The sequence below is a fragment of the Bos grunniens genome, chromosome 15 (assembly GCF_055505025.1).
Source record: "Bos grunniens cultivar Pamir isolate PY7600 chromosome 15, Bosgru_T2T1.0, whole genome shotgun sequence".
Lineage (NCBI taxonomy): Eukaryota > Metazoa > Chordata > Mammalia > Artiodactyla > Bovidae > Bos > Bos grunniens.
The window spans coordinates 44045717-44069764 of record NC_141179.1 but is presented as its reverse complement, the minus strand read 5'-3'; the positions used below and the strand labels follow the sequence as shown (position 1 = coordinate 44069764).

Sequence of the window (24048 nt, the reverse complement as noted above, 5' to 3'; positions counted from 1 at the left end):
TTGGAAATCCCAGACACGAGAACAATGTGAGAAATGTGACTCTTTGCTCAAAAAAAACATGTTGCAATGAGGGTCTGTGTTACATGGCCACAGAGCCTTAATAGACATTAAATACGGGAAAGAGTTTTTTTTTTTATTATATTGTACTGACCACAGACCCTGGGGAATGCAAGCTTCAGATTCACTTCAGAACCCCTAGTTCAGGACAAAAAGAATCTTGGATCGGGGAACCTCTAAAATGGAGCTAGCAAAGGACACATCACGATGGACAGGGCAGGCATCCAGCCATAAGCATGCAACTCTGGCTTCTGCTGACGGCAAAGGCCACCCTGTCATCATGAACAGCTCTCTTGGGAGGTGACCAATCTCCAGAATATCAGCTCCGGGAGCAGCCTAGTCCAGAAGAGGAACAAGGGCTCTCCAAGTTCTCACAGGGAGAAAAGGGTCCCCATTCCAGGTCTGGAATACTGCCCCTGCCCCATGTGAAGCAGCATGGAACCCGCTTGAGGGCAAGTGCACTGGCAACACCCTACCTCTGGTTCTAAACACTATTAATAGTTAGGGTTTGGGTTAGGGTTGGGTTAGCGGCGAGCAGGCTGGGGAAGACCCTAACCCAGCATTGGGGTCACCATTCACCGAGGCAGCTCCTCCCATCCGAGTGCATCTTGTACCGAGGATGGCAGCTACACTCTGGGCCTTCAGCGGTGTCTTCACAGGAGTGCTGGCATCCACCGTTTCCATGGTTACAGGTCACTAAGAGAAAATGAATCGACACATCAAACACTGAGATGTCCACACCTGGGGCTTTGTTTCCTCCAAAAGAGCTCTGATTCTCATTCAGGAGGTCTTTAGGCACCTAGCATGTACTAGGGACTGTACGTAAAAGACCCTTGACTCAGTCCATATCCCTGTCTATGTGAGCAAGCAGTCACAATAAGACTTGTAGAAATGCTGAACGACAGATCTGAGCAACACTACATAGGAAGACAGAGATGTGAAGGTGAAGGGAGATTTTCACCATTTAAAGGAAATGATACCAAAGGATTCTAAACTAGTGCTCTGCTCTATCAGAAGAAGTACTGGGACATTTGGAAATGTTATCACGTTTTATGTCTGGAACAGATGGTATTTAATTTATACGTATATGTTAGGATTTCTCTCATCAGATTACATCTGATTAGTTAGAAGGGAGGGTAATCAGAGGAAATGATGACTCTTCGCGCACAGTTAATGCAACATTAACCAATAATTACAAAGACTGTGTATGAACACGTTGATAACAAGCCAAGGAGGGGAAGAAAGCCAACCACAAAACTATCTATTCATCAAACTGAACAGTGGTTACCTCTGGCAAAGGAAATGGGAGTGGGGGAGGGTTACATGTTTCTTTGGACTGTTTAAATTCTTATACAGTCATTTTTAATTTTTTAATTTAAAAGAACTAAATTTGTGCTGTGAGAAAGAAAATGTTCTGTGATTATAGCTGTGTAGTAATTGCATATGCATATCAACAACTAAATAGGAATATGAGCAAAGCAAAACAGCTGGATTATGTGGTGAAATTCTGGGGGGTTTTTTATTATTTTAAGTTTTATAATATTATCTGAATATAATCTTATGGTATTATTTGAGCAATGATATCTTTAAAACATTTTAAATCTTTACAAATAAACTCTCAGGTAGTCTACTGGCTCCTGAAAGGCTGTAAAATGCTGAATCTCATCCACAGGTGAGTCTCCTGCAGAGACCTGGGTCTTCTTTTTGAGGATAGCTGTAGCCAGTCCCACTTTTAGGGGCTTGTGAGGCTGTCAGAACCTGCTGATGGTGATGGTGGCATAAGCCCTAGATTGTCAGGCTATGAGGCCGTGCTCTGCTTTGTGATGGAGGTATCAGAGAGAAGTCTCACCAGCAAAACTGTCTATCTCTATTTTTTTTTTTTAATATTTATTTATTTGGCTGCACCAGGTCTTAGTAGTGGCATGTGGGATCTAGTTCCCCAACCAGGAATCAAACCTGGGCCCCCTGCATTGGGAGTGTGGAGTTTCAGCCCCTGGACCACCTGTCCAGTGGCTTCCACCACTGGAAGTCCCTGTCTCTCCATCTCTTAACCACGGAGGTCTACTCACTGTAAACAACCAACCCTAGCAAACTGCAGGCATCTTCTAGAAGGTCCGTGACTTTGGGCATGCTGCGTGCATGCTCAGTCACTTCAGTCGTGTCCAACTCTTTTCAACCCTATGGACTGTAGCCCGCCAGGCTCCTCTGTCCAAGGGATTCTCCAGGCAAGAATACCAGAGCGGGTTGCCATGCCCTTCTCCAGGGCATCTTCCTGACCCAGGGATCGAATCCATGACTCCTGCATGTCCTGCATTTGCAAGAAGATTCTTCACCCACTGAGCCACCTGAGAAACCCCAAAATGTAATAGAGGTGCATGTTCACTCAGTCATGTTCAACTCTTTGAGACCCCACGGACTGCAGCCCACCAGGCTCCTCTATGGAATTTTCCAAGCAAGAATATTGGAGTGGGTTGCCATTTCCTCCTCCAGGGAGGGAACCCACATCTCATGTATCTCCTGCATTAGCAGGCGGGTTCTTTACCAGCTGAACCACCACGGAAGCCCAATGACTTTGGGAAGAGTTCCTAAAAGGAAACCCTCACTGTTTCCTCTGGCATAAATAGTGGTTTAGAAACACCTTTAATGGTGGTCGTTTCCTGTTATCCGTCGGAGCTCTTATTGTGTTTCTTCATCCCGAGGCAGCTGCATCTGGACTGTGTACACCATGTACTGACTCATCCATTACATAAATGTGTATTGAACACATCCAGGACAAGACCAAGAGGCAAAAGTAAGACAAAATCCCTGACTTGGAGAGGTTCATAGCTGGGGGAACAAACACATAAACATACAATTCAACCCACAGAGCCACGTGCTATAATTGAGGAATAAACAACACTGCGGGAGGCAAAATACCAACTGGCGGCCTTGTCTGAGGCCATCGGGGACTGCCTCTGAGGTCGTGTAGCATGGTGATTAGGAGCACAAGCCTTACAGTCAGGCTAGATCTATGTGTGAATCCTACATTTGCCACCTGCTCCCTCTGTGACCTTATAGCTTTACCTTCTCCACAATTTTCTCAACTTGGCTCATAAGGTGATGCCTGTAAGAATTAAATGGAATATGGCACCTCTTTAGATAAGCCTTTGCACATATTAAATGCCCTCCCAAAGTACCTATTATCTTTTTCATTATTAGAAGTTAGGCAGGATATTAAAAATTGAGTGAGGACTTTTCTGGTGGTACAGTGGATAAGAATCCACCTGCCAATGTAGGGGACACAAGTTCAATGCCTGGTCTGGGAAGATCCCACATGGTGCTGCAACTATTGAAGGCTGTGCACCCTGGAGCCCGGTGCTCCGTAACAAGAGAAGCCTCTGCAATGAGAAGCCCGAGCACCACAAAGAAGAGTTAGCCTCTGCTCGTCACAACTAGAGAAAGACCCAGCACAGCCAAAAATAAGTAAATAAATATTGAGTGAGAATTCACCAAGCCAGGAAGGGAGGAGGGCTTGGAAAAGCCTTGAAGGCATGAAAGAATGGGAACTATCTTCCAAAAGCAAGGAGTTTGGTGTTTGGAGAAAGGAGGTCGGTGAGGCTTGTACAAGAAGCAGGAAGCGGGTATCAAAGAGTTTCCAAATGAGGAAATTTTATTTTATTCCATGAAAAGAGGGAGACCTGTGCCCCAGCATTCACATTCCTCACTCCTGAGTGTGAGCTCCTTCTGACTGGTCCCTTTAGAAACATCATTGTCCTTCCCTACAGGAGACTATTCTCTGTATCCCACGCCAGCTGCCTTCCCTGATGTTTCTGATGCTGGGCTGCACAAGACAACCTCTGGGGTAGGATGGCTTGGGGTTCCCAGGGTGCAGGGATGGGCGGGGTACCAGTCTGTACTTACAGATGCAGTCTCTCTGGTTCTTGGCCAGCTCAAAGCCTGGCCTGCACTCGCAGGCGACACTGCCCTTCGGGGCCTCCATGCAGATGTGACTACAGCCGTGATTCTTATTCATGCAGCTCAGACCCTCTGCAAAACAGCGGCATGCAGCCGATGACCAGGTTGCACCAGAATCCAGAGTCCCGGAGTGTCTGGAGGGGCTGGCAGGCGGGCCACAAACCTGCCTGCCTGGGTGTCCATCAGCCCCACGTTTTACAAGAATATGTCATTCATATCAAGCCAGTTAACAGAGATATGAAAATTTTCTTATGTCACCCAAAACATAGGATGTTTCAATTCTCCAAAAGAGATAGGAGCCTACTCAATACACTTAGAAAAAAGTACCCACCAGAAGGGAATTCCCTCGCAGTCCAGTGGTTAGGACTCCACGCTTTCACTGCAGAGGGCCTGGGTTCAATCTCTGGTCAGGGAACTAAGATCCCACGTGGTGTGATCAAAAAATTTTAAAAAAAGAAGTACCACTAGGAGCTCTCTGTTGGGTGTGGAATCAGAACCTGTGGACCCCAGTAAATCTTATCTCTGCCATGCTATTACCCATGCTGATCAAGAATGCAAACAGAAAAGGAGAATCTCTCTACAAAAATCTGCAGATAGACAGGTGAAGATTCTCAACCTTTTCACAGATTCTTTTTGGGGGGCAGGGGAGCACTATGCTCTATGGTGTGTGGGATCTTAGGTCCCTGACCGGGGATTCAACCCAAGCCCCCTGCATTTGGAGCACAGTCTTAACCAGGGAAGTCTTCCTTTTCATATATTCTCGCAGATGATTTTCAGAAAATTTCAACCCTCCTCTGTACCCCCACCAAATCCACACTCTGGAGGTGACTGTGATTACTTCTGTATTTTGGCATCACCCCGTGGACATCTGCCAGGGACCTGTCTTATGTGACCTCCTTCAGTTAGTTCCTGGGCCCTCCCTCAGCAGGCTCAGAAGTCAACAGCAGAAAGAACAGAGACAGACCTCATACATGTGGTTTCCTTGAGCTGCTGTTAAATCCCTCCCAGGTAAACTGTAATTTTCATTAGGCCTGATCTTGTGGTAAATATGGTGGGAAGGGAGTTATTTTCCTCGATGGTTTAGCATGCATCTATCTAATTGATGGGGTTGCAGCAAAGCAGACATCTGTGTGGTTTGCCAGCATCATGCCTCTTCTCAATACCAATTCTTTAGGACTCTGCCACATCCTAGCACTCTGCAGGAACTGTTATCACACCCAAGAGTATTCTCAAAACCTCTCCCTGGTTTGCACAACATTAATAGGTATGTCATATCTTTTTTTCTTATTCATACTGTTCATGGGGTTCAGTAAGAGACTTTATTTTCTTGGGCTCCAAAATCACTGAAGATGGTAACTGCAGCCATGAAATTAAAAGATGCTTGCTCCTTGGAAGAAAAGCTACGACCAACCTAGACAGCATATTAAAAAGCCGAGACATTACTTTACCGACAAAGGTCCATATAGTCAAAGCTGTGGTTTTTCCAGTAGTCATGTATGGATGTAAGAATTGGACCATAAAGAAAGCTGAGCACCGAAGAATTGATGCTTTTGCACTGTGGTGTTAGAGAAGACTCTTGAGAGTCCCTTGGACTGCAAGGAGATCCAACCAGTCCATCCTAAAGGAAATCAGTCCTGAATATTCATTGGAAGGACTGATGCTGAAGCTGAAGCGCCAATACTTTGGCCACCTGATGCAAAGAACTGACTCATTAGAAAAGACCCTGATGCTGGGAAAGATTGAAGGCAGGAGAAGAAGGGGACAACAGAGGATGAGATGGTTGAATGGCATCACCAACTCGATGAACATCAGTTTGAGCAAGCTCCGGGAGTTGGTGATGGAGAGGGAAGCCTGGCATGCTGCAGTCCATTGGGTTGCAAAGAGTCAGACACGACTGAGCGACTGAACTGAACTAAATAGGTATGTATTCATGTGATGGTTTTTTGCATTTGTGCAATGTAACTCTAAAACATTTTTAAGAGTAGGGATTTGGTTCTCATTGATTCTCCACTGACAAGACATTTTCTAATACTGGAAGTGGCACTCTTTTAACATGAGTACAAAAAGCTTTCATTCGAGTTCTCCAGGATCCAATACTGCTCTGTATTGTGCCCCTAAAACCTTAGCCAATTGGTTCTAATTAAGTCAAAAGTCATTTCTCTCCAAATCTCACCATGGGACCCATGGGTCTATGCTTAACTGGAATGATTGTTTTAATACAAACAGATGTCATTTCTATTCCAAAAGAGAGGGCAACAGCTAATACATCTCACATTCTCTTAAAACCTTCTTGTTTTTTATCTGACAGTTATGAGCTGTTTGAGCTCCAGCACTCAATCTGCTGGAGGTGGTTGGGATCCATTCATCCGTGCCAAGGCCTGCTGTCAATTAACACAGAAAGAAGCTTGCACTGGGTCAGGGGGGAGCTCTCTCTTGGCTTGGGCCGGTGATTTCTGAAGACATTATTTTCTCCCAGTACTAAGATGGCACAGGAGGTGGGAGATGCCTCCAGGAAGCATCCTGTCCTCCAAAGAAGGCCCACCCAGCATTACAGTTGTTCTTGGATCAGCAGGGCATTTACACTAACAGGCTCCAGGAGCATCTAGTGGTAAATGTAAAGTGCCCAAGAAAAGGCAGCAGTAGAAACATCATTTTCCTTCCCTCCGGGAGACTATCCTCAATATCTCATGCCGGCTGCTTCCCGATGTTTCTGATGCTGGGCCGCACAAGATGGTTCCCAGGGTCGGGAGTGAGGGGAAGTACCCCAAAGCACATTCCCATACAAATCAGCTGCTTCTTCCTCTTTTTCTTTTTCATTTCATTTACAAGTCTGTTAAGATGTTTGCAAAGTGACCTTTACTGCTTCTCAGAGCAATTCATTTGCACAAGAAATATTTTGTAAGAACTGACTGTGCACCAGATACCATGAGGATGCACAAAGAAGTTGCCCCCTGATGTCACATCATACCAAGCAAGACCTAAAGTTACCAGAAGACACTGAAGGTTTAAATGGCTCTGGAAATGCTAAGGGCTTTTTAAGAGGGGCCCCCGAGGCTTTTCAGAGTACCCTGACTCAAAACAAGGCCACTGCTAGGGTAGGCAGATGGACTGGTCCAAACTGGAGGACCCAGCTAGGGTCCTGGCTATCCCAGAAACTGCCTGGACAGTTATGTTTAGGACTGTTAGTTCACCAGGGAGGAAACAGCTCAGAAACCTGAGAAATATCCCATTCTGGGGGACCCCTGGCCCAGGGTCTCACTGAAGTATATTATTGGGAACTGAATAAAAATAAGCCTTGCAAATACGGCAAGAAAAGGAAGAAACAGATCCTGCTAACAGCACGGCCCGTTACTCACTAACCTGCCACCTTGCCCACTACTCTAAAAAGGCAGCAGTGCAAACATCTAGAAATATTCTCAGAGCGGACAAAACAAAAGAGGAATGCTCATTTTGAGAGCCTGAGCACCCATGAATAGGCACAAAGGCAGGCTGGGGCCATGTGTCTCTCTCCAGCCTACCCCCATTACATGGGTGAAAACACACAGTCTCTTTACCAGAACTTTGGGGTCTCTAAGGATGAAAAAAAAAAACACACAAATAGCTTGAGTTTCTCTCAGAGTTAACTAGTATGATCCCTTATATTAAAGAACATTTAGCATATAATTATTAATAACAACATTGGTGACTCTAGAAAATACTAGCTTGCAGTGTTTACCTTCTTTCAACCATTTTTAAAGGATCAGCTGTGGGTTTTAAAGCCTATTTTAATATAGATTTCAGGAGTTTAATGTGCACTTCAAGGAGGGCATCCTAGAGGAATACTGTTTACCGCTGGCTCTATTTGGAGAGTTAAAACCCTACAATGGAAGTGGGCAGCTGCAAACTGCTCTAATCTGTGGGCTCACGCCACCATGAATTCACCCAGCAGCCAGGTTGAAACACAACAGAAAATCACAGAGTGCTTCCAGATCACAACTCCAATACTTGGACTTGGGTTTTAGCCCCAAACAAATATCCTCATTTTAAATACTCTTTAGGGGTTCTAAGAATGTCTGAATCGTAACAAATTTAGAAAACACAGACTGTGGAAAGGAACTGCTCTTATGGTCTTGCAGTCTGAGGAGCCTGTGTCTGTAATCAGTCTGGGGACTTGGGGACAGGAGAAAGGGGCTGAATCACTGCTCTGGAGGAGTGAGGGTAAGAGAAGGTCTTAATCACTGCCAGTGGCTTCACGAGAGGTGGGACCCATACTGGGGGTGTTCAATCACAGCTCTACCTACAGGACCACTAGCTCTACCTCCTGCCACCTGAAGAGGAAGCCAGAGGGACTTTCCAGGAAGCAGCTTTGAGCAACCAAAGGGGAGGGGCCCTGAGATCAGGATCATCCTCGTGCTGCTGGCATCTTAATTCAGCCTTGGACAAGAGGTACAGCTCATGGAAGAGTCCAGAGAACCCCACAGGGAAAACGAAAATCAAACCTGCTATTCAGTCAAGGGCTACACCTAAATGAGATAAGAGATCACCTGATTAGAGCCAGGGGCTATGAGTAACCAGCTCACACTCTGACAGTAAGCAAGCTGGGGGATAAGAGCATCCGACTCCCCATTTCTCTGACTCCTCTTCTTAGTACCCAAACAGGCCTGCTGGTGAGGGCTAAGGAAGGAGCCATCATTCTTGGAAAATGAGGCAAAAATCATCTTCCACAAAGAAACCCTTGAAAAATTACTAAAACCACCACAATTAAAATAATAAATCTATAAATCTTGTGATTAAATAGTAGGAAAACTGAAAATCACCTCATTTTAACTTATGAGGATGAACAAGCAGCACAAAGGAGTTAATAGTCTAGTATTTGGAGCACTTCCCTTAAAAACAGGCACGAGCAACCATGGGAGACATACCGCCATCAAAGTGTGGTTCTGTGGCTTAAGAAAGAGCAGGGAAGGATTAAAACCACATCATTGAGTTAAAAATGGTTGGTTGGCCACAAGAAGTTAATGCCTCTCCCTCCTCACAATCCACTGAACTAACAGAAAAAGAAAATAGGTATAAACACAAAGCAGAGAGAACGAAAGCCATCAGAGGAGAGGAGTTTTCTGCAAATTTATGGAGAAATGGTGAATGGCAATATGGGTGAAGGAAACCCTAAAATAGAGGACCCCCCCCCAGTCTGGGGAAGGGGTCCACCTGCCCCCTGGAATCCCAGAGGTCAGAGTTCAAAAATACAAAATACAGGGAAGGCCCGCTCTTGCTGAAAACAGGGCCATTTACTGAGTCTCCACGGGAAGGCTCCAGCCCCTCCCTCCCTCCCCACGAAGAGCGGCTCGCACTTTGAAAAAGCCGGCTGTGCTTTGCAGCACCTTTTCCAAAAACTTGGCAGATCATCATTTCTTCTGAGACATCGTCATGTTTGAAATGTGTCATGTGTCTATTTAGAGATTAGAATCAGCAACTGTGAGAGTCTGAAGAGACCTCAGAACTCACCCAGACCAACTCCCTCATTTTGCCAGTGAGGAAGGTGAAGCTGAAATACCCTGCCCGTCAGGCCTCCAGACTTTACACATGGCATGCTTTCCCTCTAGAGCCACTGGGGGTAGGGGGACTCTCGGGTGTGGCGCTGCCCCTCCCCCCGCCCCCCCCAGCCGAGCAGAGATACCTTCTGAGCGGTGAATGCACGTGTGCTGATTGTCACTCAGGAAAAAGCCCTCCTGGCAGCGGCACTCGTAGCTCCCCATGACGTTGAGGCAGGTGTGCTGGCAGCCGCCATTGTTCTCCAGGCACTCGTCCACGTCTGCGGGGGGAGAAGGCTGAGCCTCTGCGTGTGGGGCTGCTTCACACACACCCGCCCCAGCACCTCCCATCCCCCACCCTACTCCCCACCCCACTGCCCAGCAGCTCAGGGGCTCCTGCTAAGCAGAGACGAGGTCCCTCTTCAGGTCCTTGTGTCACAGAAGCTCTCAGAATTGAAGCCAGTGGGACCGCAGGTAATTAACTCCAGCCCTCACAGGTCCGTGGCTCCCTTAAACAGGCCGTCCCCCTGGACACAAGGTAATCAGTCCAGTAAGTATTTACCTTCTCTCTCCAAAGCTCAGCGCTAGAGGAGACAGTAAAACACAGATGCTGCTGCTGCTGCTAAGTCGCTTCAGTCGTGTCCGACCCTGTGCAACCCCATAGACGGCAGCCCACCAGGCTCCCCCGTCCCTGGGATTCTCCAGGCAAGAACACTGGAGTGGGTTGCCATTTCCTTCTCCAATGCATGAAAGTGAAAAGTAAAGTGAAGTCGCTCAATCGTGTCCGACTCTTCGTGACCCCATGGACTGCAGCCTACCAGGCTCCTCCATCCATGGGCGGCAAGAGTACTGGAGTGGGGTGCCATCGCCTTCTCCGAAAACACAGATGAGTAAGATGCAGTTCCCTGGCTCTAGGAGCATCCGCTTCAGCAAAGGGGAAGAGACACTGAAGGAGTAATGGTGAGGTAAGGTAAATGGCACAGAGGACAGAGGTCACATCTGGCTGTGGGCTTCAGGATGGGTTCTTTGGAAAAGCTGATGAAGGCGTGAGCCTTGCAGTCTTTCTTCAATGATAAATCAGGAGATGGGACTGGAGGCAGAAGAAAGGGCCTGAGTGTAGCAGGAAGGCTGGGGGACATGGAGTATGTCCAGATAACTGTGGGTAATTCAATTTGACTGAAGCATGGTACAGGTAGGGAAGTTACAGGAGATAGAGCTGGGAAAACAAATTGGGGTCACACTGCAGAGGACCTTAAATACCAGGCAAAGAAGTTCCCACTTCATCAGAGAGGCAATTGGAAATCACCAGAGCTGGGATGACACGATCAGCCCCTCATGTTGGGAAGGATAAGACAGCACTCAGAGAAGGGAAGAATTGAAACCTGGGAGTCCAGCTTCAAACATGTGCCTGAAATAGCCCTGGTTGGTGCCAGTAGGGACCTGACCTGGGGCCTGGCAGTGAGGATACCTGCTGCTGTTCAGTTGCTCAGTCATGTCCGACTCTTTGCAACCCCATGGACTGCAGCATATCAGGCTTCCCTGTCCTTCACTATCTCCTGGAGTTTGCTCAAACTCATGCCCATTGAGTTGGTGACCTAAAGGAAATCAACCCTGAATATTCATTGGAAGGACTGATGCTGAAGCTCCAATACTTAAGCTGCCTGATGTGAAGAGTCAACTCACAGGAAAAGACCCTGATGGTGGGAAAGATTGAGGGCAGGAGGAGAAGGGGACCACAGAGGGGGTGCCTAGGATGGAAGAAATAAAAGAGAACTGTGGACAAGGGTGTCATGTGGACATAGGGTGAGGTGGCTGAGAAACATGGGGAGGAACTGGGGGTGGAGACTGGTTGGTCCCAGCAGGGCAGGGAGGTGATACATGCGAGATGCTGACATCCAGGGCTCGATCCAGTAGGCTGTGGGAACCCTGAGCCCGGTGTGAAGACAGCTCTGAAAACCACTTACTCGTGGTGTCCTGATAATATGCTGGAGGCAGCTGAGCAAGTCAAACACAGGAGTGTAGGAAGGGAGAGGAGAGGAGAGAGAGGAGACAGCCAGAGGAAGAATTTGGAGAACACTGAGGGTAGCAGGATGAGAGAGCAGGAGCCCCAATAAAGAAGCCATCAGCATGGAGGGAGGGAGCCTTGCCCCAGTGCTGTGCCCCTAGGGCAAGGTTAGAGGACCTTTCTTCCACTGAGTCACACACACTCCTGTACACGGCTCCATCAATACACTTACCGCTATGCATTCTCAAAATCTTTTTTTTTTAATTTGTACCTTTTGACTCCTCAGAATTGCTTATTTATCCATAGCCACTAGATTGCAAACTCCTTGAAGACAGATGTTTTAAAAAATATATATTTAGCATAGCCCTGTAACCTGCAGGCACATATTAACTCTTCAATGCATGAACAAACAAGAAGAAGAGCATAGCATTATCAAAGCTAAAGAAGAGGAAACTTCCAGAAAAATCTCAGATCTGATAGAGGCTCGAGGAGAAGGCTAACATAAAAACCAATTTATTTTCTCCAGCCCTGATTTCCCATGTGCCTATCTTAGCTCCTGGGGGCATCTGTAACAAGAACATTCCCATTTAAATACCTGTTATCTGGTTTCAAGCTTCAGATCTTACAGTCATCCGTCCTCCCACACTACCCAGCAGATGCCTTTCTAAACTGATGGGACTCCAGCCATCCCCTGAAGCCTAACAAACTCGCCCTTCTCCGTGCCAAAGGGTGAAGGGAGCACATTCCAGAGGGTGAGAGACGCTGGGACACACCTGGCCTGGCTGTTCCTGCAGAGAGGACTGGGGTGAGCAGGAGCGATCTGCCTCTCTGGGCACCAACACCTGGCCTGGCTCTGAGTTGCCCCACCCTACCCCATGCTTCACCCACTATTCCTTTTCTCCAAAGCAATCAGAAATGTATCAAGTTGGGTGATGCGCTCGGATTAAAGTGAAAGTCACTCAGTCGTGTCCAACTCTATGCAACCCCATGAACTATACAGTCCATGGAATTCTCCAGGCCAGAATACTGGAGTAGGTAGCCTTTCCCTTCTCCAGGGGATCTTCCCAACCCAGGAGTCAAACCTACGTCTCCCGCATTGCAGGTGGATTCTTCATCAGCTGAGCCACAAGGGAAGCCCAAGAACACTGGAGTAGGTAGCCTTTCCCTTCTCCAAGGGATCTTCCCAACCCAGGAATCAAACCCAGGTCTCCCGCATTGCAGATGGATTCTTTACCAATTGAGCTATCAGGGAATGAATTAATACAAAAGTTCACGTGCACACTAAGCTGGTGAGTTTCTTCAGAGCATAAAACAGTGTTTCACAACCTGGCCGCAGGTTAGAATGCTGATATCTGGACCACACTGGTCTAACTAGCCTTGGATGAGACCTGGTGTCATTTTAAACTTTTCAAGCGATGCTAATAGGCTACAAGACCTAGTAGCTATTCCATAAACAGAAATGGAATTCAGGTGGGGTGAGCTGTCTGGAAGAGCTACATTTTGTTTTTCAGGCTTACAGGCACCCAAGATTCTGGAGCAATCTGGGTAGAGAGCCAGAACTCAGTGGTGTTTGTCCTCTGCATATCCTGGCTCATATATCGGCAGCTGGTGTAGGGTTAGGGGCCGAGGAGAGGTAGGGGCCATCCAAGAGAACACAGGAAACTGCCACTCCTAAATTTTGATACTGAGCTCCTTCCCTGTCACAAAATGCTTCTGCTCTTTTGAGTCCAAACGGCAGAGAGGTTTCTCTGTGTGCTGGTCCTGATCTTCACGTATCACTGTATTTTCTCTCGCCTTCCTTTTCATAGAATCCTGAGTCCCTTCAGAGGTACTCAGTGGATGCTCAGGGCCTTTCTGCAAGGCAGACTCTTGCTACCAAACCCAGAAAGAGAGCCCAGAGAGGGGGAAATGGAAACAGTCTGCTGAAATATCTGAGTTAGCAGCCAGGCAAGGAAGAACTTGGGGCCTCGGGATTTCTGAGCAGGCCTTTACTCCAAATGACCCCACCCAAGGTCCTTAGTCCTTAACTCTTGGAAGGTTCTGCATGTTGTTCTTCAGAAGTTCACACTTTCCCCAGGCTGTGAGTTTGAGCACAACTGTGATCAATGGGTCTTCCATCAACTACAGATCCTCAACATGCCATTGGCTAATCAAAGGGAAATAAGTGATTTTCCCCAGAAAATGTTTTTTTTTTTTAAACATACTGTAAATTACACACTAAACATAATTTTTTTCTTTTTTAAATTTTTAATTAATCTCAATTTATTGCTTCTCTCAGGATTGTGTCTCTAATGTGTCTTTTTGTGGTGCTGATGACCTAGAAAGTTGCAGAGGGGTTAGTGACTCCCAGCCCTCAATCTCTTCTCCCTGAGAGCTGCAGGCTTGGAAGGCCAAGTGGTCTAACCAGTGCTGGACCTCTCATAGCACACACAGACAGGAAGGGACAGAGTCGACATCAGGATGGGGCTCCAGGTGACATGACAAAGGTCATACCAGGCCTAAGTCCCAAATACTCTCCTTCCCCCAACACTCAAAACACAAGTTCGGCCTATACTCACTCAGTGACTTTTATGGCTTCCCCAGTGGCTCGGTCGGTAAAGAATCTGCCTGCAATACAGTAGACTGCCTGGAATGCTGGAGACAGACGCAGGTTTGATCCCTGGGTTGGGAAGATGCCCTAGAGAAGGGAATGGAAACCCACTCCAGCATTCTTGCCTGGAAAATTCCATGGACAGAGGAGCCTGGCAGGGTACAGTCCACAGGATCATGGGATCACAAGAGTTGGACGTGGTGACTAAATCACCACCACCACCATGCTCATCTCAAAGCATTTGATCAAGTGGCCATTTCCACTGCACAGCAAGGGAGCATCTGAATTAGCTGTTCCCGCAGAGGTGGGGCCTGGCTCAAACTTCTCTTGGTTAGCCAAATGGACATCAGTGGGTCAACCACATGAAGGATTGATGCCAAAGGCATCTGATGTCCTCTGAGTCCCATGATGTCCTTCTGTACCACTGCTAACATCAGCCTTCAAGTGCAAACAGACCATAAACACTTGCCTTCCAGGTGTGCCACGTCTTCTAAGACCATCCAACATTCAGCCCTATCCAACTGCTTGCTATTTTTAAATTCTGTTTTATTCCTAGCATAAGGAACCAATGTAAACAATGCTCTTTGCAGTTCCTAACTCAGAGACTGAAACTCTAACAGATGTTTTTGGTTTGTGGGATACTAGGAGGATGTTAATGGAAGGTTTCTGTTTGAATTTCTCTCTCTTTTAAGAAAAAAGAGAGGGGTCTATCTGGCTGAGCTCCAAGCACACATGTGGAATATTTATGACAAATAGTTTTACATGATTCTGGAATAGAGGTATTTACAGGATTAAAGAAATAGCTTTAAGTCAAGACCCTTTTAACACAAGACTAAAGATCTTATAAGTAACAAGTCAATGCCAGAAAGTCAGTAAGTACTAATGACAATACCCACCCACCTCCTTGGACAATGGAGGGTTTATATTATGAATGACCACATAAAAACTAAAATACTTTCCCTGGTTTTCTATTAGGAAGTATGATTTCTGGGGAGCCAGAAAACAAAAGTTTATCATCCCAGTTTTCTTTTAATGAACATGTTTTTGTCAAAGAAAAGAAAGGGGTGGGGTGCTAGAGAGGAGGTAAATGATAATTACCATTTCTATTTGTTTTTCTTACCGAGACAATTATGACCATCATGAGCCAGCGTGAAGCCATCGAAACAAGTACAGCGATAATTGCCAGGAATATTCAAACAGTCATGGACACAGCCTCCATTGAGTTCATTTTCACATTCATCAATATCTGAGGAGTAAAACAGAAGTAAGCCACACAGGCACTATTTCTTTCAGTTCAGTTCAGTTGCTCAGTCGTGTCCGACTCTTTGCAACCCCATGAATCGCAGCACGCCAGGCCTCCCTGTCCATCACCAACTCCCAGAGTTCACTCAGACTCACGTCCATCGAGTCGGTGATGCCATCCAGCCATCTCACCCTCTGTCCTCCCCTTCTCCTCCTGCCCCCAATCCCTCCCAGCATCAGAGTCTTTTCCAATGAGTCAACTCTTCTCATGAGGTGGCCAAAGTACTGGAGTTTCAGCTTGAGCATCATTCCTTCCGAAGAATGATTTCTTTAGTGTAGAGAAATATATATTTACCTTTTAACCAGCCATCCCACTTCTAGGAATCTCCAACAACAGTAAAATTAATATACATAAGGTTATTCACTGCAGAATTTGTAATTACAAAATACTGGAAAAAACCTAAATGTCCATAACAAGTAGTTGAAGAATTAAGGTGCGTTTACTTGGTGGAATACTGTGCAGCTGTTAAAAAGAAACAATGGAAAAGATTTCTACAAACTGATTTGGAGTGATTTTTAGAATATACTAATAAGTAAAAAAAAAAAAATGCATAAGATTATTTGTCATATGTTATCTTCATGTAAAAAATAAGGAGATATAAATACACATAAAATTCCAACATGCTTTTTTTTTCTCAGAATTAGACAAGCTTATTTTAAAATTTACATGGAAATGCAAAAGACTCAAGAGTTAAAACAATTTTGAAAAAGGAAAACATATTTGGAGGATTTTCACTTACTATAAAGCTACAGTTATCAAGACAGTGTGTGGTACTGGCATAGAGGCAAGCAAACAGATCACTGTTACAGAATCAAGAGTCCAGAAATAAACCTTGTATTTATGGTCACTTGATTTTAGGCAAAAATGCTAAGGCAATTTATTGGGAGAAATGATAGTCTTTTTAACAAATGGTGCTGAGACAACTGGATATCCATATGCAAAAAAGACTCACTTAGGCCCTTATTTCATATCATACACAAAACTCACAAAATGCATCAGAGACCTAAATGTAAGAGCTAAAACTAGAAAACTTTTAAGAGAAAAAAATATAAAGGTTTTATGAGAAAATCTTTGAGACCTTGGGTTAGGTAAAGATTTTTTTAGATACAACATTAAATATATCCCAAAACACAAAATCCATACATTAAAAAATTAATAAATTGGACTTTGCGGAAATTTAAAACTTTTACATTTCAAAAGACATCATTAAGAAAGTAAAGAGAAGCACAAATTGATAGAAAATATTTGCCAATCACATACCTCATAAAAGACTCTTATAATTCAATAAGACAAACAACTCAATTTTAGAATGGGCAAGAGATCTGAATAGACATTTTTACCAAAGACAATACGCTGGCTCAGATGGTAAAGAATCTGTAATGCAGGAGACCTAGCTTTGATCCCTGGGTTGGGAAGATCCACTGGAGAAGGAAACAGCAACCCACTCCAGTATTCTTGCTTAGAGAATTCCATGGACAGAGGAGTCTGGTGGGCTACAATCCACGGGGTCACAAAGAGCCGGACACGACTAAGTGACTAACACTGCACTCCAACACAATAAGCATATAAAAAAGGTACATCGTTAGTTATTTGAGAAATTCAAATTACAATCACGAGATACCATTCCACACTCCCTAGACAGTTACAATAAAAAAGACAGGGACTTCTCTGCTGGTGTTGTGGATAAGAATCTGCCTGTCAATGCAGAGGACATGGGTTTGACACCTTGAAGACTTGAAGACTGTATTACATGGTAATTGTACACCTCAACTAATTTACTCGAAATCACTGATTTGTACATTACTTAGAATTGGTGAATTTTATGCTGCGTAAATTATAACTCAGTGAAGTAGTTAAAAAGAAAATACATATTCAGCTGCTTATTTGTACAAAAGAAACATAGGAAGGAGAAACCAGAAAGCACAGAGATTGGTGACCCGTGCTTGTGGGAAAAGGCGTGGAAATGAGGAATGTAAGCAGCATAGGAACGAGACAAGGGAGTAACACTTCTCTGCTTTTTGTACAGCTTTGACTCAGAACCATGGTGATGTTTTACATACACACACATCAAGCAGGCAGCAGAAGTGGGGACTGAGGGGAGATAAAAAATGGAATACAGAGAGAAACAAATGAATCCAAATGTACCATAAACGAGTAACACGACCACACTGGAGGGGATGGGGAAGGAAAGTACTAGCCTCAGTAAATTCAAAAAGTAATAAGTTGACTGGATATTGTAAGGCTGAAAACAAAGACAGTTGTATATAAATACCATACCCGAATTATTCTATCTGTTTTACCCACAGGATTATGGAGTAGCAATTCTGTATATACTTTATATGTATACTGGGACTGAACAAACATACATATATTGCAAATAATGAGAGCCAGGCTTCTCACTGTTAGAGAAAGAAGTTACAAATAAGCCAAGAGGGAGGTTAGAATAATCCTGTGATACTGCTTTGGAATCTGAAATATCCGTGTAACTCACTGTTTTTAATATATAGAGAAATGCATAGATAAAAGGAATAAAAATAGCTAAGTGTGTATGTGTGGGTTAGTATACATACATATATTTCCTAGCTCTGTCCACTGAGAGGGCCTAGGAGGAATGACATCCCAGTAACAATGAAAATATCAAGCATCCAGATCTTGGTTTCCATACACCATTTCCCAATAAAAGGAAAGCCAGGGCTCCTTGAAGAAGTGGTTGATTCCAGGGTTGCTGCTGCTGCTGCTGCTAAGTCGCTTCAGCCGTGTCCGACTCTGTGCGACCCCGTAGACGGCAGCCCACTAGGCTCCTCCGTCCCTGGGATTCTCCAGGCAAGAATACTGGAGTGGGTTGCCATTTCCTTCTCCAATGCGTGAAAGTGAAAAATGAAAGAGTCGTGCCCGACTCTTCGCGACCCCATGGACTGCAGCCTACCAGGCTCCTCCGTCCATGGGATTTTCCAGGCAAGAGTACTGGAGTGGGGTGCCATTGCCTTCTCCAGATTCTAGGGTTAGGGAGGCTAAAATATAGGTTGAAGCTGGAGCATTCTGTGGTATCAGAAAATTAGGAGTTTCTCAAAAAAGGATGGGGGCATGTCAACAGGACACAGGAGACATGTGAAGGAGCTCCTGATGGCTACAGTTGGAACAACTTGAGCCAAAAATAAACAACTATATAATTAAATAAATACCTGTGAGTCCATACTGGCATAACATACATAAACACATAAATCAATGCTTAAATAAATGAGAAATGAGGACAGAGCTTCCTTAGAGAAACCCTATTAATAGACGTGCAAGGAACAAGAGAAATACAAAACCACCAAGAGGCACACTTCACAGTGACAACTGATGCCGGCAAGATCCACGGTGAGGCGCTGAAATCAGCGGACAGAAATGTGAGAACAAACAGGATATCAGCATGGGCCAGAAGTATCTGCCTCAAGATATAGCTCTGTTGAAACGGGGGAAAAAAGAAACTCTGAAGTGGAGAAACACAGAATATATCATTTTGACCAGGTGATCAAGATTAACATCACCTGTAATGGGACATGGTGGCATCGTGTGCCCCAGCTGTGATGCACTGAAAAGCACACGAAAATACTTCTGTAGCAGCCTTTGCCAAAAGTTTCACTTTTGTATTATCACAAATGCAGAACAAGAAAACACAGGACATTCTCTTATTGTGTCTGTCCCTACCATCTCACTTTTTATCATGTGGAAACATAACACCAACAAAAGAACTGAACAGTACTCATCTACGTGTCATTGTCAAGAAAGACCAGGAAAGACTGAGGAGCTGTCACACAGGGGGAGGAGGAGACAACAGTTAAGTGTACTGTGGGACTTTGAGCCGGATTCTGGAAGGGAAAAAATAGAACATTAGGAAAAAACTGGTGACATTTGAGTTAGTCTATATGGTTAACAATATTGTGCCAATGTTAATTTCCTGGTTTTAATACGCTCCTGCAGTTATGTAAGTTGCTAACACTAGGGTAAAATAAGTAGTAGACATATGTAAATAATTCTGCACTATTTTTGCAAATTTTCTGAAGTCTAAAATTAGTTCAAAATAAAAAGTTAAAAAAAAAAAATTACAAAGGCCAAGTCTAGATTCATCCCTAGATGATTCAGTTCCTTAAACTGAGAAATAAGGACCATATAATGAGTACTGACCACTGAAACATCCCTCTCTAAAGTCTGGGATATAAGCAAAGATCATGAAGAACATAACATCTTTCACCTAAAGTCACTTCTGAAGCACATTATTTTAAAAATACTCAGGTCCCATTCTTTCATTTTTCTAACGTTTTGGCAGAAGAAATTTGTGGAGGAGAAAATTTTGTTCGCTCTGAGCAAACCCGTTCCCATCCTTGAACTTTTTTTTTTTTTTTTGATTTTTAATTTTATTTTATTTTTAAACCCCATCCTTGAACTTAAATAGGGCCAAGTGACTCTGGTGATAATCACAGCACAAATGTGGTTGTGTTGTGATGATCACAAATGTTGTTGTGTTGTGATTATCACAAATGTTGTTGTGTTGTGATTATCACAAATACACAGATGGGACCCAAGAGGCTTAAAAACTAATAAGCTAGAAAGTACACATGAAGGAGTTACATCTTTGAATATCTGTATCTTTGAGTCTTTGCAATCCTCATTTTCTTTCCTTTCCCTTCTTGGAAGAAAGTTTCCACTTATGGATCCCCATGCCAAGAAATCCAAACTAAACAGGGAGAGCCTTACTTGCTGGGTTTATAAATACTACAAGTATTCAAAAGATCAGATCCTCCTAGGGTTTGGGTTGAAAATGACAGCACAAAGAATACATGCCCCCTGTTAACAACGAGCACTGTAGAGAGAGGAAGAGGAGGACCTTTACTTTTCTATTTCACACATTTTTGTATTGTTTTGTATTGATTTTTATAAAAATAATCACAAATTATTTTGAAAACCAATTTAAAGGTATAAGAGCAGCAATGCCGATCTTTAATTCTTTTAAACTAAATAGCAAACTTTTAACTCTAAACTGTTAGTAATTCAATTTCAATTGTGATAAGCAAAACTCAACAGCTAAGAATCACCAAACTCTTGCCACTTGTCATTCAATATCATTTACTAAATATGTACTTTATTCAAAAGAAACCATGGCATGGTTTCTACCCCCAGAAAGCATACAGTGATTGGAAGTCACAGTGAAAAAGTGAACATTTTTATCCCCAAGCAGGATATGAACATATGTGAATTCCAGTACTATACATAGAATATTTAATACAGTGAGGATGTGGTATGGAGGAATTGACAAAGAAATGTTTCAGACAGAGGTAGTCTTTTGGCCTCCCATGATGTAGGGCAGATAGAGAGAGATGGCCGTCTATCTCCAGGAAAAGATGAGCTTGAAGAAACAGAAGGTTGGATGGTCCACCAACCCCACTTGCTATGAACCTGACCAGGAGCACATCTTCTCTGATGCGAGAACTGAGAGTTTTGTTCCTCATGCACAGAGGAGATTGTAAATAATAGGACTTCACACTCAACCAAAGAGGGACACCAGGAGCTGAGTGAACAGGAGAGATATGAGGCCAGCAACAGAGCTGGAGTTTTATCTAACATTCTTTCACCTGCAGGCTAATTGTGTGAGCATGCCCACAATCCCTTTCCCAATTCCCTTGAGCCCCATGCCCTCATCAGTAACATGAGAGACAGGATTGGCTCAGAGCTCCCAGAAGAGCCCTGCCAGCTCCAACATGCTACAACTTCCATTCCCTGGAGCAGCCTGCTCCTACAAGAGTCCACTCTATGGCCAGTTCCCAACTTCAGAATTCCTGACACGAGCTAATCCCCAGTGGCCCAGAACACAATATAGTGGAGTCCAGCCTTCAGGCTCCCAAATCTGGAGCTCTAAGGGCTTAAAACATCCCTCCACATACACTTTTCCAGGGCTGGGGCAAACCTGCAGCTCCAAATGAGGCAGCCTCCTGGTGCAGCTGGCAGGTCACAACGCCAAACCGCCCGAAGTCATGGACAAGATGGAGTCACTACAGCTGCAGGGGAGGGCGGAACTCTGGCACTCAGACTCCAGAGTGAGAATACACGCTGCCCCAGGGAGGTGAAGGATCAGCCCTGCTCTGGCAGGCATGGCTGTCTGATCAACACAGCTGTTCACTTTCTGCCCCCAAACTGAGTGGGACCGAAAGACACTACTAAAGCACCACTTTTCCTTTGCAGAAGATAGACAAAAGGGCATTTCAGAGCCAGAGGCAGATGAAGCTATGATCAGCTCTGGGGAAAACCTGATGTTCCCAGTTTTTTAAGGATCTGAAATACATTTCAGAGAATGGGTGATGTGACCCAGGGTTGGGGTGGGAGCGTGGGAGTAGAAGCATTTCTACCAACAGGAGTGGCCACTACAAGTGCTGAGGAGGTGGAGGGCTTCCCCTGGTGGCCCACACACTACTGGTTACCAGGTCACTTACCCTCACACTGCCTGCCCTCCCCTTGGTAGCCAGGCCTGCAGGAGCACTTGTAGGAGGTGGGTGTGTTCTCACACAGGGCATTGATATGGCAGTCATCTAGCCCCTGGGCACACTCGTCCACATCTGCAAAAGAGTACAGCAGCTCCTAGGGTGTCTCCCTAGATGACCTGGCCTGGTCCCTCTCTGGCATCATCTCCCACCAGCCCACCCTACCTCACATCTCACCATCTTGGAAGTCCCGGGATTGACATATGATTTCCAGGACCCTGTTTCCAGGCACAGACTGTTCACTGTGACTGGGATGCCCTCTCTACACAGCTCAGACCCACCTCCCCTAGGGAGTGTGCCAGGAGCCCAGAGTGCAGGTGAGATGCCCTCCCCAGGATGTGCTTGCATATCACACTGTCACTGCTTTCCTGCCTGTCTTGCCATCTAGACAGTTGATTACAGATTGGGTCTGCGTCCCTGAGGCCACGCACAGTGCCTGGCACATGAGCAGGCGATGGTAAAGGCCTACTGAAGGAAAGACCAAGTTGGCAAAGATGATCTGAGAAACCGAGCAGGGTCTGTCAGCTTTCTCAGGGTTTGCGATATGGGGGGACAGCTCGCCCTGGGCTCTGATCACAGCACCCTGAGCCCTCCAACCAGGCAAAGCGGGAGTGGTGCCCCCATCCGCAGCCCCTCACCGCTGCCCACCCTCTCAACCTGGAAAGCCGCCTGGGCAGAAGTATTTGCTTGGCTGATATCCCTCTAGCATGTGAACTAAAAACAAACGTTTTGAAAGTATTGCAAGGCCAGTTAGTGCAGAACGGGGTTCCCCGATTCTCCAACAGCAGCTGTTCCACGGATAGAAACATTCCCGAAGCCCATCGGAGAACTTCCCGGCCCCGACCTCACTCTGGACTGCGGCCAGAGCCCTCAGTTTCCCCGTCTCCGCAGAGGAGACTCCCAAGCCCTGCTCCCCGAGCTCCGCCCGCGCGAGTCTGACCAGCAGGCGCTCCACGCAGACCAGAGCGGGAACTGTCATCAGCCCCGGGGACAGGCCCGGCCGCGCACTCAGGCCCCGGCCTCTAACCCGCGCGGTGACGGCGCTTCGGCCTGTCTGGCGGCTGGGGCCCCACGGAAGCAGGGGCCACGCGGAGCCCCGCATCCGAGCCGCGTTCCCGCTCTTCCCAAGCGCCCCTCACCCCCCGCCAGGGGACCCGGACCCTTCCTGGCACCCGTCCCGCCCGGCGTGCCAGGTGCGTCCCCGCGGCCAGACACTCACCCTCCGGCGGCCCCTCTGCGCGGCCCCGATAGGGCGGGACTGCCGCCGTCAGCAGCAGCAGCAGCAGCAGCAGCAGCGCCGGGGCAGCCCTAGGGCAGCCGCGGCCCGCGACCCCCATGGCAGGCGCGGCGGCTGCGGGCAGAGGCAGGGGAGCGCGGGCGGCGAGCGCGGCGGCGGCTCCGGGAGGTGTGTGCGGGCGCTCTGCCCGCCGCGCTCTGACACCCCTGGCCTGGCCCCGCCCGGCCCCCGAGCCCCGGCCTCATTTTCACACGGTCCTCCCCGGGCCGCCCCTCCCGGCCCCCTCCCTTCTTCCTCGCGGTCCGGGCGGAGGGGGCGCGGCCGCAGTGGCCGGAGGGCGGCTGTCAGCGGGGCGGGGGCGGGCCCCGAGTCCCCAGCGCAGGCTCCCCCGCCCCAAACCCGCCGCTCCCGCACCGCCACCGCGCTCCGCCCGTTCGCGGTGTCCTCCAACTTGACCCGGTCCCTCTTGTGAGGACAAGCAGCACTTTGGGGCTGAAATATTCGGACACGGGGCACCCGGAAAGTGTCCTGTGTATCTCAGAGTCCTATAGTCCCCAAACCCCGACGCCACCTATGGGACTTGACCTTCTCTCCGCTTACGAGGGGAGTGTGGATGGAATGAAAGTGATCCCGCGTCCTTCGGAGCCTCAGAAGAGCTCCCTGGAGAGTGGGACCCTAGCTTCTCTGCTCACCTCAGCAGGCACTCCGTCTACACCCTTCTCGGTTCTGCCCAACCCAGGCCTTCTCTGATCCCCTGGCCTAAAGTCCTGGATGACAGTGGCCCACTTGTTCCCCACCCCGCAACACACACACACACTGCTGAGACTGTCGGTCTCTGGCACAATGCTGGGCCCAGAATCATAACAGAAAATGTTCA

The 24048-nt window shown here is 46.5% G+C and overlaps 1 protein-coding gene across 19 annotated transcripts in view; it reads right to left on the bottom strand.

Moving 5' to 3' along the window:
- Positions 1 to 23370, bottom strand: part of SCUBE2 (signal peptide, CUB domain and EGF like domain containing 2) — a 68091-nt gene extending 44721 nt beyond the window's left edge. For 9 of the 19 annotated variants that reach the window (XR_015142086.1, XR_015142087.1, XM_086340119.1 and 6 more), the window contains exons 1-6: positions 23154 to 23370; positions 21887 to 22009; positions 15237 to 15362; positions 9668 to 9802; positions 3958 to 4083; positions 637 to 753 (exon numbers count right to left, since the gene is read on the bottom strand). Coding sequence is in view for 17 of the 19 variants with exons in the window: in XM_086340119.1 (XP_086196245.1) it covers positions 637 to 753; positions 3958 to 4083; positions 9668 to 9802; positions 15237 to 15362; positions 21887 to 22009; positions 23154 to 23271 (745 nt within the window). In the remaining 2 variants the exon portion in view is untranslated. Of the gene's footprint in view, positions 1 to 636; positions 754 to 3957; positions 4084 to 9667; positions 9803 to 14084; positions 14104 to 15236; positions 15363 to 21886; positions 22010 to 23153 lie in introns of those variants that run through there. The other 10 variants (XM_086340122.1, XM_086340129.1, XM_086340134.1 and 7 more) reach the window with 4 other exon arrangements.
- Between the last annotated feature and the right edge of the window lie 678 nt (positions 23371 to 24048).